This window comes from Chelon labrosus (genome assembly GCF_963514085.1).
Source record: "Chelon labrosus genome assembly, chromosome: 7".
In the NCBI taxonomy this organism is placed as follows: Eukaryota; Metazoa; Chordata; class Actinopteri; order Mugiliformes; family Mugilidae; genus Chelon; species Chelon labrosus.
In genome coordinates, this window is record NC_140343.1 from 17,876,891 (window position 1) to 17,891,658 (window position 14,768).

The 14,768-nt window shown below is 41.7% G+C and overlaps 1 protein-coding gene across 1 annotated transcript; it reads right to left on the bottom strand.

Moving 5' to 3' along the window:
- Positions 1–48: 48 nt before the first annotated feature.
- il12rb2 (interleukin 12 receptor, beta 2a) lies at positions 49–14,746 on the bottom strand. The gene is made up of 16 exons (XM_084548634.1): positions 12,288–14,746; positions 11,862–11,991; positions 11,280–11,540; positions 10,438–10,561; positions 10,146–10,327; positions 9,787–9,929; positions 9,296–9,440; positions 7,762–7,835; positions 7,027–7,237; positions 6,501–6,683; positions 6,283–6,384; positions 6,008–6,154; positions 4,784–4,915; positions 2,963–3,059; positions 2,717–2,804; positions 49–2,637 (listed from the first exon to the last, which is right to left on the bottom strand). Exons 2-16 carry the CDS (start codon positions 11,929–11,931, stop codon positions 2,194–2,196), a joined length of 2,403 nt encoding a protein of 800 aa, XP_084404760.1. The 5' UTR covers positions 11,932–11,991; positions 12,288–14,746; the 3' UTR covers positions 49–2,193.
- Positions 14,747–14,768: the final 22 nt, after the last annotated feature.

Sequence of the window (14,768 nt, forward strand, 5' to 3'; positions counted from 1 at the left end):
GCGTGTTCAGGACTTGTGGTCTGGCTTATGCTTAGAAGCACACGTCCCCATACACGGATTCTTGATGCGAGTTACCCCTGTGCTCTTTAAGGTGAGTGTCCACGCTGCAGTGTTTAACTGGAAAAACATGGCAGTATGTTAAATGGTTACTTCCCACGCTAGGCTTTTTTTAAATTACTTGTGTGAAAGGTTGAACCCTGCCCCCTCAGTGTCACCACCTTTCAGACCGGTGTGGCAAAAAGAAGACGAAGACATTAAGGGTAGGGGCGGAAAAAAATGCATCCAAAATTAATGCTCGAAGTGCCGATCAGAAAATAATTTATTTGAAATGACATCAAAGCTAGAAATTGAACTCCTTCTGGCTGCACAATTAAGAGTTCATGCAAAAAACATGCAACATGCAAACACCATAAATTCAAATGAAAAGCAAGACGCAAGCATGACTAAAGGGTGATATGTCAGTGCACAGTTTTGGTCCAGACAGTATCTAAACCATTTGATCAAGTGTTCATAGTACCCTCGATGTTTATAGTGATCCCAGGCTTTCTCTAACCTCTTGATGTTCAAAAATGTAAAAAAATGTTTAATTCTTCCTCAGGAAGAGGATTAGTGACCTGCTAATTTGGATGTTTTAAAATTTCCTCCAGCCTTAGCTGTATATTATTTATTTTTTTCTGTCAATCTCATTGTGGAGAATACTAAATGTCAATGGTGAAAGTACTCGATCAGCACAGGGACACCATACCGATGCTGTGTAGGAATAGTTTGCTCTAAACATAGTTTTAGTTTATGGCGTCGTAGAGACATTCCTTTGAGATTCAGGTTCATGTTGACAGGACTCTTAAGGTCACATCATTTCTGCAGGTTTGTCAACTGCACATTCATGCAGACGGTTGCACCGCACTCCAAAGGAGTTCTAGTGGATTCAGATCTGGTAGCTGTGGAGGCCTCTGAAGTGAACTCGCCGTCACGTTTGTGAAAGCAGGCTTCGACAGGACTCTGTCATTCAACAGCGACTGGGTGTAAGACAAATATTCCTTGCGTCACCGCCACTGGCAGCCTGGACTGTTGACAGAAGGCAAGCGACATGAATTCACACTGTTGATGCAAAACTCTGACCTTCCGTCTGCACCCTCTTCTGAAATGCAGGTTTGTTAAACCAGGCTTACATTCTCCAGTCAATCAACTGTCAGGTTTTGTTGAGCCCATCTCCACTGCAGCCTCACATATCCGGAGTGAAACACAAAGTTGTTTTTCTTTTGTTGTTGTTTTTTTTACTGTTGCAGCCAGTTCGCCTCTGAGATGCTTATCAGCTCACCACACTTCTAACGAGAGATTATCTGTCAGCCCCAACTAGCCTGGTCACTCCCATTTGACCTCTGTCAACAAAGCGTTTCCACCCACAGACGTGTTTCTCACTTCATTAGTATATATTTTTGAGGCTCCTGTGAAAATCACAGATCATCAGTTTCAGAAATGCACCTTATTACTCTTTTCTGATGTTTGATGTGAATATTTAGTGAAGTTCTGTGTGATTGAGTGATAAATGTGACTGACATGTAAACAAATGATGCAAGTGAGTCCAATTTGGTCACGTTACCGTCTTCCTTTTTTAAAGGATGACTGAGGTAGGACGTATGTACTAAAAAGCACGGGACAGTCTAGGCTGCAATAGCGTATGCATTTGTGACTGGCCTTTTACACAGGACAGAGTACATTTCGACATGCCACAGGAGGAAAAGTACAGATTTAAATAATAAAATGACTGACCGCTTCCGTGTTGGTGGTAGGTACTAACATCTGAGCCTTTCCTGCCATGATAAATCATAATGCCAGTCTGTGAGAAACACCTTTCGGGGCATCAAGAAGAGGCCTCAGTTTAGAAATAACAATAATTATCATGCAGTCTGTGTTCTTGTTAGTTTTGCTGTTAGTGTGTCCATAGCTGTTTTGAAGAGAAAAACATTGTAATGCATGAATTGAAAAAAAAAAATAAATAAAAAATACTGCATAACTGAAGCTCATGGTTTTTGGTTTCAGTGAGCAAGGAGGTAGTTCATGCACATCTCAGCTTGGCGCTTGATCCAAAAAAAAAAAAAAAAGGTCACTGACTCTGGTCTCTTGTGTTTGGTAGCGTTCCACTTCTAAAATATTGTTCGCATCTCACTTAAGAGCTCTGATTTCAGAGTTACGCTACCCGTTCTGAAAGAAGTCACTGCAGTCGATTTTGACAGCATCGAGGGTCAGCTTCCCTCCAAACTGTGGCTCAATGAGGATGGTGTGAGTGGGAAAGAAATGGATGTCCGTAAACTCGTCATCCTCCTCCTGATCCTCCACATCCGTATTTTCCAGCCCGTGCGATGAGATGTAGTCAACTGTCGTGCTCGTGTCCAGGGAGGTCTGCGTGTGATCGGAGCTGTCCGAGTCGTGGGAGAAGCTCTTGATGTAGGTGGTCACAGGGTACAGAAGCGTGGTCGTCTCAGGGCTCAAGCTGGTCTGAGGAGGGAGCTGTGAGGAGACGTTTGTGGGTGTGGAGGTGTCCTGCTTGGGCAGCTCTTCCACGTCCACCAGAATGGGCTCCTCTTCCTCCTCGGTTATAGTGGAGTTACTCAGCTGGAGCTGCAAGTTCATCTTGCCCTGAATGAAAGGGAGACATGTTCAAGGAACAATAAAGGTGTCACAACAGCTTGAAGTTAGTTCTCTTTAACATAACTACCTTCTCTTGGGTACACTCTTTTGCCCACTTGCTGTTTGCAGGATCTGGTACAACATCAAGCATCAGGCAATGGAATAACTCCCAGAACCTGAGGGAGGAAGTGGAAATGCATGGAAACTTTTTATGGCAACTCAATAATTTCTTTTTATTGCAGCATAATTTCACTCATAGGCGCTGTGTGTTTTCCATAAAGGATTCAGGCTTTCACTTCTATAAATCCACATGGAGTAGCTGTTGCTAACGTACCTCTGCTTCACTGCTGAGCTCTGGCACAGACACACAAGAAACAGTGTAACCATGAAGCCGACAACACACACCAGCAGGAGGGATAGTTGAGTCTCCTCTGAAACAGGTGGCAGAGAAACACAAACATGTAGGACTACAGCATGTACATGTGGCTCCTCTGGTGCAATCAGTTAAGAAAGTAAAACAAAAACAACAGGCAAAATAGCAATAATATCTGTCGTAAGATTAGTAGCATTAACAATAACATTGGTAGTATAGTATTAGTATTAGTAACATTAGTAACAGTATAAAAACTCAAAGAATATTATAGTTACTTGGAATTAACTCACAGCTAAAGGGGAATTACTGTTTTTTTACAACCTGGACCTTATTTCTGGCATAAAATACGATCGTTTACTCATCCATATAACTTTGGTGTCATTTGGAGTCGTTCGGAAGATATTTAGATCCAGTGGAGCGCCGCGTATATCCATATAGTGGGAGTGACTGGGGCACCGAAACGCAGCCTCTAAATAACGCATTATCTGCCGCGAAACTCGTTCATTTCATCAATATTTTGTTATAATACGCTAGTGCTATTCCCCGTTGAGTCTGGAGTTACCTGTAATCATCATCCAGGGTCTGTAGATTGACCTACTAACCTCTGACCTGGATGATGTCATCTCTGAGCGTGGCTTGTTTACCTGTAATTTGCTACTGCTAGTTTTTTGCAACATGGCCGAATATTTTTCCGATTCTGAGGCTGTGGACGATGACTTTGTTTATGATGGACGTCCTTACCATTTTGAGCCAGAGTATACGGATGAGGAGCTTGTTGAAAGGAGGATGCGGAGGCAGAGAGAGGAACAGCTGGCCAAAGAACAACAAACCGCTGCACATCCGCGAATAGATAACAGGTAACTCCGGACTCAACGGGGAATAGCACTAGCTTATCATAACAAAATATTGGTTAAATGAACGAGTTTCACGGCAGATTATGTGTTATTTAGAGGCTGCGTTTCGGTGCCCCAGTCACTCCCAATATATGGATATACGCTGTGCTCTGCTGGATCTAAATATCTTCCTAACGACTCCAAATGACACCAAACTTACATGGGTGAGTAAACGATCATATTTTATGCCAGAAATAAGGTCCAGGTTGTAAAAAAAACGGTCCCTTTAACTTGAGTTAAATGGTACAAACTTTATTAGGTATCTTTAGGCCATTTAACAAAATTCCCTATATTTTCCACCAAAGACATTCTGTTTTATTTACTCACTTAACGGGTTAAAATCATGCAATCTATCAACTTGTTTAAGATGTGCAAGTCAGGCCTTAGTGCTGTTACATAATCAAGTTGATTTCAACAAGGTCAATGTGAATGTTAAACACTGCAGCCAAATGTTGGTGTGAAATAATGTAACCAGCACATATTTCTTTATTTATCCGTATTAATCTTCAGTTCTAGTACGGAGTACCTTGAGACTTAATTTTTGTGCATCTTGCAACAACAGCCAACAAGCAGGTAGCTTAGCTTAACATCAAGTCTAGAGAGCTGTTTCTAGTCTTGATAATAAGCTAACATCGTTTGCCTACCGCACCCATAAAGCGCACTACCTGACACATTACAGCTCACTTATTTAATCACAGAGTATAAAAGCCACTGCTATTGGTTCAATGTGGAGTCATGTACTGGCAGCTCTGCCATAGCTTCTCTTCTTTTACACTAAAGCATGAAATTAGTGTTGGTTTCTAGTGTTGTAATTCTACGTAAGAACAAATAAATTTCCCAAATGTCAAACTACTTCTTAAAAATAAAAAAAACTTGAAAATCCGCTTACGTTCAATGAAGAATTTGACCTTTTGACCTGCTTGACCCTCTCCTATGGCAGTGGAAGCACTCATCCACAGTGTGTAGACAGCTGGAGCCAGGTCGTTGATCACGTACACCCTCTCTGTTGCAGGTACAGGGTCTGAAAACGTATGCACACACACAGCAGAGGAGTCATTCTTAGCAAGGTTACTCATGGACCTGTCCTCACGCTACTAACTACATGCAAACATCCCCTCATTGTACTGAGTTTCAGCCAAATAAGGGACTGTTATATGAACATTATAGAAGTTATAGTCTTCCTCTAAGGAAAACAAAGTGACACTGTCCTGCATGTTCTCTGAATAACGTATTATGGTCTTTATATGACTTTGTTTCAGCTTTAAACCAGAGTGAAGGGCCCTCCCACCACAGTGTTTTCACCCAATGCCACATCCTCTGCACATGAATTTCTCAATGTAGCTATTGCTATCTTTCAATATATATATATATGTATAAAGAAAAAAAAATCCTGATTTCACTGCCTGGCCAAAAAAAATGTCGTCACCTGAAAAAAAGGTCACACGCTCTAATATTTCATTGGACCGCCTTTAGCATGTGGACTCATCAGACCACATGACCTCCTTCCATTGCTCCAGAGTCCAATCTTTATGCTCTCTAGCAAAATGAAGCCTATTTTTCCCAGTTAGCCTCACTGATTGGTGGTTTTCTTAAGCTGTTCAGTCCCAATCCCTTGAGTTCCCTTCTCATAGTATGAGGGGAAATGTTCTTACTTTCACTGTTAAACATAGCCCTGAGTTCTACTGTTGTTTTTCTTCCATTTGATTTCACCAAACGTTTCAGTCAGGATATTTTTCCGACCACATTTCTTCCTCAAAGACAATGGTTCCCCACTATCCTTCCAGTTTTTAATAATGCGTTGGACAGTTCTTAACCCAATTTTAATTGTTTCTACAATCTCCTTAGATGTTTTCTCTGCTTGATGCATGCCAATGATTTGACCCTTCTCAAACAGACTCACATCTTTTCCACGATCACAGGATGTGTCTTTCTACATGGTTGTTTAAGAAATGAGAAGCCACTCATTGCATCAGTTGGGGTTAAATAACTTGTTGTCAGCTGAAAGATAATCTCCCATGCAGTGTATAATCAATCAAATGTGAAATGGAAACATTGGACAAGGGGAACACTAAAAGACTGAACTTCTCCGTTAAAAGTTAAATTTTGCCCTCACAAAGCGTTGGGTGTCCACTGCCGTTGTCTAGATAGATGGTATACTTTGTGATGCAACCCTTGCGTTGACCTCTAAGAAGCTCCGACCAGGTAATTCTCACGTTGTTTCCCTCCACCTTCTCTTCGACCAATGGACCAACTTCTGGAACTGCAAACAACAAGCAGGACAATATTGCATATGATGATTTTAAAGAAAAGTTTTAAAATAGTACTTCTGTCTCAGAGATACCTAGTGTGGCTTAGTAATCACACAGTTTAACTCCTCTTAGAGCTTACCTGACTCCAAAGTGGAGACGCCTTCAAATCTGGTCTGACTCAATGAGCTCTCATTATAGAACACATACACTGCTCCCTCGTAGCACTCAAACGGCCTTATACCTGCACAAAGAAAGGAAGTGATGCGTCTTGAGAGAACAAAAGAACGCCATGACGGAGGAAAATGAAAAATAATGTGGTAGAAAAGAAAAACAAACAAAAGTCTAACTTTTTTATACCTGAAATGACACTATGGTTTTTGTCGTTGCCCAGTCGGACCCATGTGAGCTCCTCCAGCTTGTGTCCCTGCGGGTACCACTCCAACACATACTTAGCGGGCAGCGGTGCAGTTTTGGGTTTTCTCCAGGAGATGGTGACACTGTGGTTGCCTGCTGTCACTCGCACATCCTGTAGGGGCTTGGCTGACAAACAGAGAAGCAAGCCATGTGCTATAAAAAGATGCAAACACACTAAATTCACCCTGCACTCTGTGTTACCACTGCGTCTGTAACCTAGACTACAAAAGCTAGTGAGAAGGTCAGATTCTGACATAAATACAGTCTGAATCTAGACTACAATAACAGCTGGGCAAAACTGTGGTTTTGGCAGTTTAACTAGTCACAAAACTGTTTGTAGTTTCTACTGTGCTCCAGTGAAGCTTTGGTGTTTGTTTAGGACTTATACCCAGCCAACAGTAGGTGGAGATTGTGGGATCTGGCCAAGCGTAAATGTGTTCAGTCACACGATTTTATTTAATTTTTTTACCTTTTGTGCGACGGGTTGTTATTGTGGCGGGAGGAGAAAGGCCTTTGGAGTTGCGGGCCCACACTGTCACTTCACAGTTGGCACAGAAGGGGACGGGGACTGTATAACTCCTGGCATCAGCGCTGGTGTTAGCGATGACGTTCAAGTTTGGACCGGAGACACTGACTATGTACTCTATGATCCTCCCTCTAGAGATCGAAATGCCCGCCTCCTGCAATCAGAGAAAAGTTTGAAGTTAATTCATGACTTCAGCGCCGTGCTGTATGTTTGCTTTCCGTGTCTGCTGAAGGATGGAGGAGAGTAGGAGGGAAAGCAAACGAGCCCTGGATTCAGAAGCAGCTCAAAATCGACATCAGTGCAAGATGAGTATGTAAGACACATCATTTCTGTTCAGCTCCTCTTTTTCTTGTAAACTGAAACTGCGGTGTCTGCTGTCAGGTTTCACTTACCTCTCACTGTCTTTATGTGACATTAGATGAATGCAGCTGCGCGTGTGCGTGTTCGCGCGTCTATGTGTGAGGATGTCACACCTCAGAAGTGGTCAAGGGATGACCTTTAATGTGTGCAGCACATAGTAGCGCGCATGGGAGACCAGAAAGTATTACTATGGCTACGACACCGCACACCCACACAGAGAGACGGTGTGAGAAAGGGGAGAGGGAGCACAGGGAGACTGCAAACCCTCATGCTCATGAAAATATACAAATATACACAGTGCTAAGATTTAAAACTTACCTTCCAGTAAACTGTCATGGGTTTAAAGTCGGACGTAGATTCAGTGAACCACACATCCAGCTCTTTGGCCGGAGCTGAAATAACAGAACAACAACAGCAAGATGTCAGCCAAAAACATGTTTTTTTTTCAGTGAATGAGTGCGTCTGCATCACCAGTTCCAACATTACTGTGAAATCCTTTATTTTTTATTTTATTTTTTTTTTTCACCCACTCCTGATGAGTTTTGAAGGTTTTCTCTAGAATAAACCTGCTGACGTCTTCAAGAGTGTGACATCAGCTGCCAAAACTAGGGTGGGTAGTTTTCCTCTACCGTAACACCAGCAGTGTTTGAGAGTAGATTATATGCAGTGAAGAAAGAAAAGGGGCACTCTACCCTGTAATCAATAACGCAGCAAGTCTCTACACTGCTGCCTTGATCTGCCTTTACAATGACGAGCCGGGAGGTACAGATGTTACCCAGCTACACAAAGTACCAACAACAACTACTTTTAGATTCTATTAATGAAGGGTTTTGAGCTTGTTGATTTTTCGCTATCCAGTGTAAAGAATTGAAATTAAATCAAAAACATCAGAATTAAGAACGCCTCCTTGCAGATGAGTTTAAGGGCTGTTAGAAAATAGAGACTCATTTGCCCAAATGCAATCTTTAAAAGCAGCAAACTGCACTTCTTTAATACTAATGAAGTGTAGTAACTTGTTGTCTTCTTGGCTAGATGTTCTCTTAAAATAGTTTGTGAATAACAGCATAAATCAGAGCTTTCAAATCTAAAGCCGTTTCATGTGCTAACCTTCAATACCTTGGACAAAACATGACATTAATCCAGCTGGGGTCACATTTAAGTAAAAGTATAACATTTCTTCTGTGGCTTAAACAGAATATGTTCGTCCAGAAAAATGAAGGTGACAGACAAATGAGCCTAATTTAAAATGTTTGATTCGTGCTTCAAGGTGTTAGACAACCTTTACAAAAAGTGTCTCTTCAGCCTTTTTCTCTGACATTCACTACGTCTTTCTGTAGGTGGAAAGAGATGATCTGTCACTGCTGCGCAATCGTAGCTCGCATACATGAAGAGAGGCTCATATCTCTACGCCATCTGTATTGCAAATACGCAGTGATCTTTCCGATAAAGCTTTCTTCACTGCTTCGCCTTTCTTCAGTTTTCTTCTGTTACTGATATGAATTTGGATTTACTTAAGCTACTTATTAGTGACTGTGCACATTGTTTCTTATCAGTAATAACTTGTGCAGTCTCAATGCACAACCCAATGAGGCCGGTTTCGGTGGCTCATAGATATCCTGATGGCAGTCAGCAGTGAGCTGATAACTGCCCCAAAAAAGCCCAAAGGAAAGGAAACATTGCTGTGTTATCTGGTAGCTTGCATTGATAAAGTGCCACAGAAACTTTAGACGTTTTTAATCAGTTTGCTGTAGAAAGAATCAGTAGTGCTTTCACTCAGGAAGTGCAAACCAAAACTTAAAGGTAAAGCTTTGTACCGCCTTCACCAACTGCAGGTTAACACGCGACTGCTTACCCTCCTCTTGAGTCCAACTGGAAGTGATTGCGCTCCACTCACTCCAGAGGCCGGTGCTGAATTTGGACCTGGCTCTGAAATGGTACAACTTGTAGGGCTCCAGGGAGGAGATGGACCAGGCCTGAGATGAACTCATGTGCACATGCTGTAAGTAAATAATAAATATATTATAGCTATATCATACTGCGTTTCTTGTGGTAATGAGCCATTTATGAATTCTCTCTACGAAAACTTGATAGAGCATAAAAGGTCAAATTTCAACTTGTTTGTTGAGACTCCTTTTTGAGTTAATGTACATCTGCACACATCATGCTTGCCACTCATATCTGCCTTTAGCTCTGAATCAGCAGAAGCCTGAGATCTGATCATCCAGTAACTGAATATCTTCAAAGGTCTTAGGCAAAACCTACTGCAATTTTTCTCGCTACATCTCTCTGAAAGTCCCTAAACTCTCAACCTCCGAACCAGTGTGAGCTGTTGAAGATCCTTACTGCATCAGGATAAGTGGTCCAAGCCTGATGTTCAGCTCTGTATTGGATCTCCAGGTGTTGAGTCGTCACTGACTGCTCCACGTGGACAGCGCACTCCCGGGAAGAGCACTCGACCCGGCCAACAACAGGAGTTGGAGGCATCGCTGTTTGGATCAACACAGTCATACGAGTGGTTAGATGAATTAAAGTCAATGGGCTTGTGCAACAATCACAAGACAGGCTTGAACCGTAAATTTCAAGAATACAGTACAGTATGGCAAACAACCTGAAACAGTCATTGCTCATGACACAATGCACGAAGTCTGTGCACAAGTTGCACCAAACAAATGTAATTCCTTAACAGTTTATGTGAGTCTTACCAATGTCGCTGAGAGTGTAGTTGGTGGTGGAGGACTCTACAGAGCCCAGAGGATTTTGGGCTCGAACCCACACTGAGATAAGCTGGACAGATCTGGACAAAGTCAAATTAGATGACAGCAACCTGGTTCCCTTACTGTGCACTTCGCGCGGCTCTGTGTGGTTTCCAGACACAGCTCTCACCCTGATACACAAAAATCCAAGCTTCAGTTGACAGAATATACTAGTACATTATCTATTATGATATTATTGATGGGCAGAATAATCACTTCATTGAATATATTGGTGACTCACAGTAGCACAGAAGTATTCCAGAGATAAGTGTCCTGTCCTCTGTCCCACGTGCAGACCACATCTCCGCTATCATTCTGTCTGATTTTGTAGATGCATGAGATGTTTTGAGGGCGATCTGGTGGGTCTGGAGACCAAAGAAGACCAAATATAATTGAATGATACTGAAACACTGAGTAGAGAACAATGGGATCTCATTGTAACGCAACATTACATATCTAATTAGGAAGTCAGATGATACAGGCTGCATCTTTAAACAACTATTCCATTGGTAAATGTGGGTACTAATTCTTAAAACGTAAAATCCTGTTTCATAACAACTTGTTTATATGTATAAGACTGTGCCCATGTTTCAGTTCAGGGAACTGTCGTGCTGCATATGTGAAAGAAAAAAACAAGAAAAAAACAAGCTTGTTCTACTCTCAAATTAGCCACATCTCTGTGGTCAGAATAAGCAACTCGTCACAGTTAGCTTTGACACCCAGCCTTCAGCATGTGAACAGTGCATGCTCAAATAAGAGAAAGCAGAACCAAGTACAGACGTTTTTTTTTTTTGTTTTTTTTTACAGCTCTTATAGCTTAAAAACGTTGAAGTTAGCCATGTCTTGAGAAAGATAAGAAAGTCTCAACCTGAAATACGATTCACCGAATAGCATCCTGCAGGATTTTTATGTCTATTCACACGAGTTTTGAATGAGCAAAAGGCAAGATATAGCCTATTTAGTGGCATCATCAGCCGTAAAGCTGTGGGACATTAAAATAAAGTTAAATTCAATCAATCAATCAATCAATCAATCAGTCAATCCAGTTTAGCTATAAAACATTCCCGAGCACTTCATACTCACATCCAGCTGAGATGTCCAGTCCACAGGGGTCCTGTGCAGGGTGACAGTCACACTCACAGCTGTATGTCCTGTTCTTGGTTATGTTCGTCACATTAAAATATATAGTTGTAGAGTTCATTATTTTGTAGCTCTGTGGTTTGGGAGGGTGGTCGCTGTACATGGACCCCTTGCACCTGCAGTTGAAGGTGCAGTACACCGTAAAAGTGGAACCTCGCCGCACCACAGGTCCAGCACTGGACCAGATGACACAGGATTTCTCACCTAAATACAGAAATAAAAACTTAGATGGAGTACACTAACACGTTCCTGTTGTCTTATGTCAAATGTGAATGTTACAGATCATGTGCTTTTTTAAAATTATAATTCATTTTGGAGAAGATGAAGAGACACTTTTACTAGAATATTTTACCTATTACTGAGCCAGTGCTCACAAATGACAAAAAGAAAAGAATCAACAAACAAGTTCAGGATGACCTCAGTGTTTTCCTAGAAAGACTTATCTAAACTACCTAACACCCATCTTCAAATAATATGAAATGGTAACTAAAAGGCCAACACACACAGTCAGTGATATGATCTTACCATTGCAGAGCTGCACGGCCAGCAGAGTAACAGCGAGGTAAACGGACCATGACTGGAACATTGTCGCCATGAGTCACCGGTAACTGTAACCTCTGTGTCTCTTACATTTCCTCTGGAGCTGCTATTTCACCTTTAAACAAGCAGAAGTTCACAAATGCATGCGCACAACTGAGTTTTCATGAAGCGATTTTTAAAAAGTTCGAATCAAGAAGGATTAAGTTTATCATAAAAGTTCTCTTCTCGGAATATGTTCGCTGTTTTATACATTTCCTCCTTCACTGGAGGCACGAATGAATTTAAAATTAGGCTACATTAATATGAAGTCATGTGTATATTTTAAGCGGAGCCTTATACAAATGTACGACTCTCCGTGTGCGTAAAATCAAGACTGTGCCAAACACGGAGGAAACAAACTCTCCAACTCACCGAAGTATCACATCCCAGCATCATATCAACGATCGACTGCCTTCTGAGCTGTTTGAGCTGTTTGAAGCTGTGTTACCCGTCGTCGTATCTGGTCCTGAACATCCTCATTTATGGCAGAGTGACCAGACTCAAAGTGACAGCGGAGACTCCGTGTTGGCGCACTACCGCCTGTGGTGCGATGTGACAACCTCCTGTGTCACAGATCAGTGAAACAGAGACAGAGGCTTCACCGACACAGGCCACTGATCACCCACTAGCTGTCTATGAAACTAAAACATGAAAATCATAATAATTATGTGATCTGCGCTACAATTAGAGGTTTCTCTTCAGTTATGTATCTTGGTTACTTGAAAATCTATTTACATAGTTTTCTTAAAGAATATATGTGGGACTATGCTGTGTTCTTTATATGTTGTTCATCATTACTAGGGGAGCACACAGTACATATGCACAGCAGCTCATGATCAAACTGTCTTTAACTCCACAGGAGGTCTGATTTTACAGAGGCATGAGGAAACTGATATTTAGATAATACAGATAATGACACCTAAAAAAGGAGGAGTTGCAACAGCACAACAACCCTTCAGATGCATTTACATAATCATATTTTCCATACAGCCCAACACATTGGGGGAATTTCCCCTATATCTTTAGACAATCAAGCTCAACGCAGGACTGAATGAAAAGTAACTGCAGTGCTACACTCTGGAAAGACCGATGAGCGAGGAACGTGGAGATATCTTACAGAGGCTCTCCTGAAATTTTGATTATCATTGAGGAAGTGAGACAACTCTCAGGAAGTGATAAAACGGTGTTCAACTGCAGGTGGTTCGTGTATGAGTAGAAATGAAGCTTCTTGCGCACACTAGCTACGATACCAACAGTGCACTAAGCCACAGTAATGTAGCAGGGAAAGCCCCAACTGACTACTGCTTGAGTATGTTTTGGAATAATTTCACACACTGTGCCACTGCTCTGCTCACAAAACACACTGACCTATAGTGACATACAATACAATAATACAATAATAACATAACATTAGAAGTAATAGTAACACAGGACAGCTGTAACATCTTTATACTAGCAAGTGATTTATCAGATACTTCTTTACTGCCAAATACAGAAAGTCCATAATTTTTTTTATGTCTAAATATGTTGATATAGTGCACATGTAATAGCAGCAACATTCATTCATTCATCTTCTGTAACCGCTTGTTCCTGTTAAGGGTCGCGGGGTCTGCTGGAGCCTATACCAGCTGTCATCGGGCGAGAGGCGGGGTACACCCTGGACAGGTCGCCAGTCTATCGCAGGGTGTACCTACCTCCGGAGGAAGTCAGAGTACCTGGAGAGAACCCACGCAGACACAGGGAGAACATGCAAACTCCACACAGAAAGGCCCAGTTGGCCCATGGATTCAAACCCGGGACCTTCTCACTGTGAGGCATCAGTACTAACCACCATGCCACTGTGCTGCCCAACAACATGTCTCTCCTAATCTATTTCCAGCACTCACCTGTAAAGATGTGTCTAACCCATGCCTCTTTGTTTACAGGAAGTACAGGGGCAAAGTGTGGAAGGTTGCTGAGATGTGCCATCACACCTACCCTTAGTCTTCCTGGTTAATCCACGACTCCCTCCCTTTCGACTGTCGATTAACAAACTCCCTTGCATCAGTCAACCTTATAAGTCCGTATTTAATATTTACATAATTTACATATTGGATGAATTAAGAAGTTACAAAGACTTTAACGAGGACTTATTTAAAACCCCAGTCTTGATTACAAATTGAAAGCTCCAGCTCCGAGCCTAAAATGTTGGCCTTCTTTGTTTTTTTTTTTTCCATCATAAAGATATTATCAGTAACATTAGTCTTATTAATAAGACCAATATCAAGACCAAGCCGAGCAGCTCTGTGAAACTGTACCTATGAGCAGGTGATTATTATGCTAACATCAGCATGCTAACGTGCTCAGTAACAAATTGGTGTTAAACAAATTCCGTCTTTACAATGGTCAGTAATTAGTAATAGCATACTAATCCTTATTAAGTATTGCTATACTGACGTGGTTGACACACACACACACAAACGCACACAAAACAGCTGTTTGTCCACCAAACTGCAATTGCATTACAATCCATCCAAGACAACAAAGGGCAGCATAGCGAAATCAATAGGATGCAACCTCTGGAGACCATGAATGTCTGCGTAAAGTGTGCGAGTCTGTCCAGTAGATGCTAATGTAGTATGTCACCAGGTAAGTTTTCGCTCCCTATTTCAGCAGGATTCGTCCTCTGCATACCCTGAATATCTTTAACACGTTTATTGATAATCTTTTCGGTGTAAAGACACATCACTAAAAGCAAATACCTGGTAACTTTGTGTTGTCAGTGGAGGAGAAGTGACGGGATTCACAAAGCCAGAGGTGTTCCAGAATGTTGTCATAATGACTGGGATTAACTGTAAAACTTCAAAACTTAAC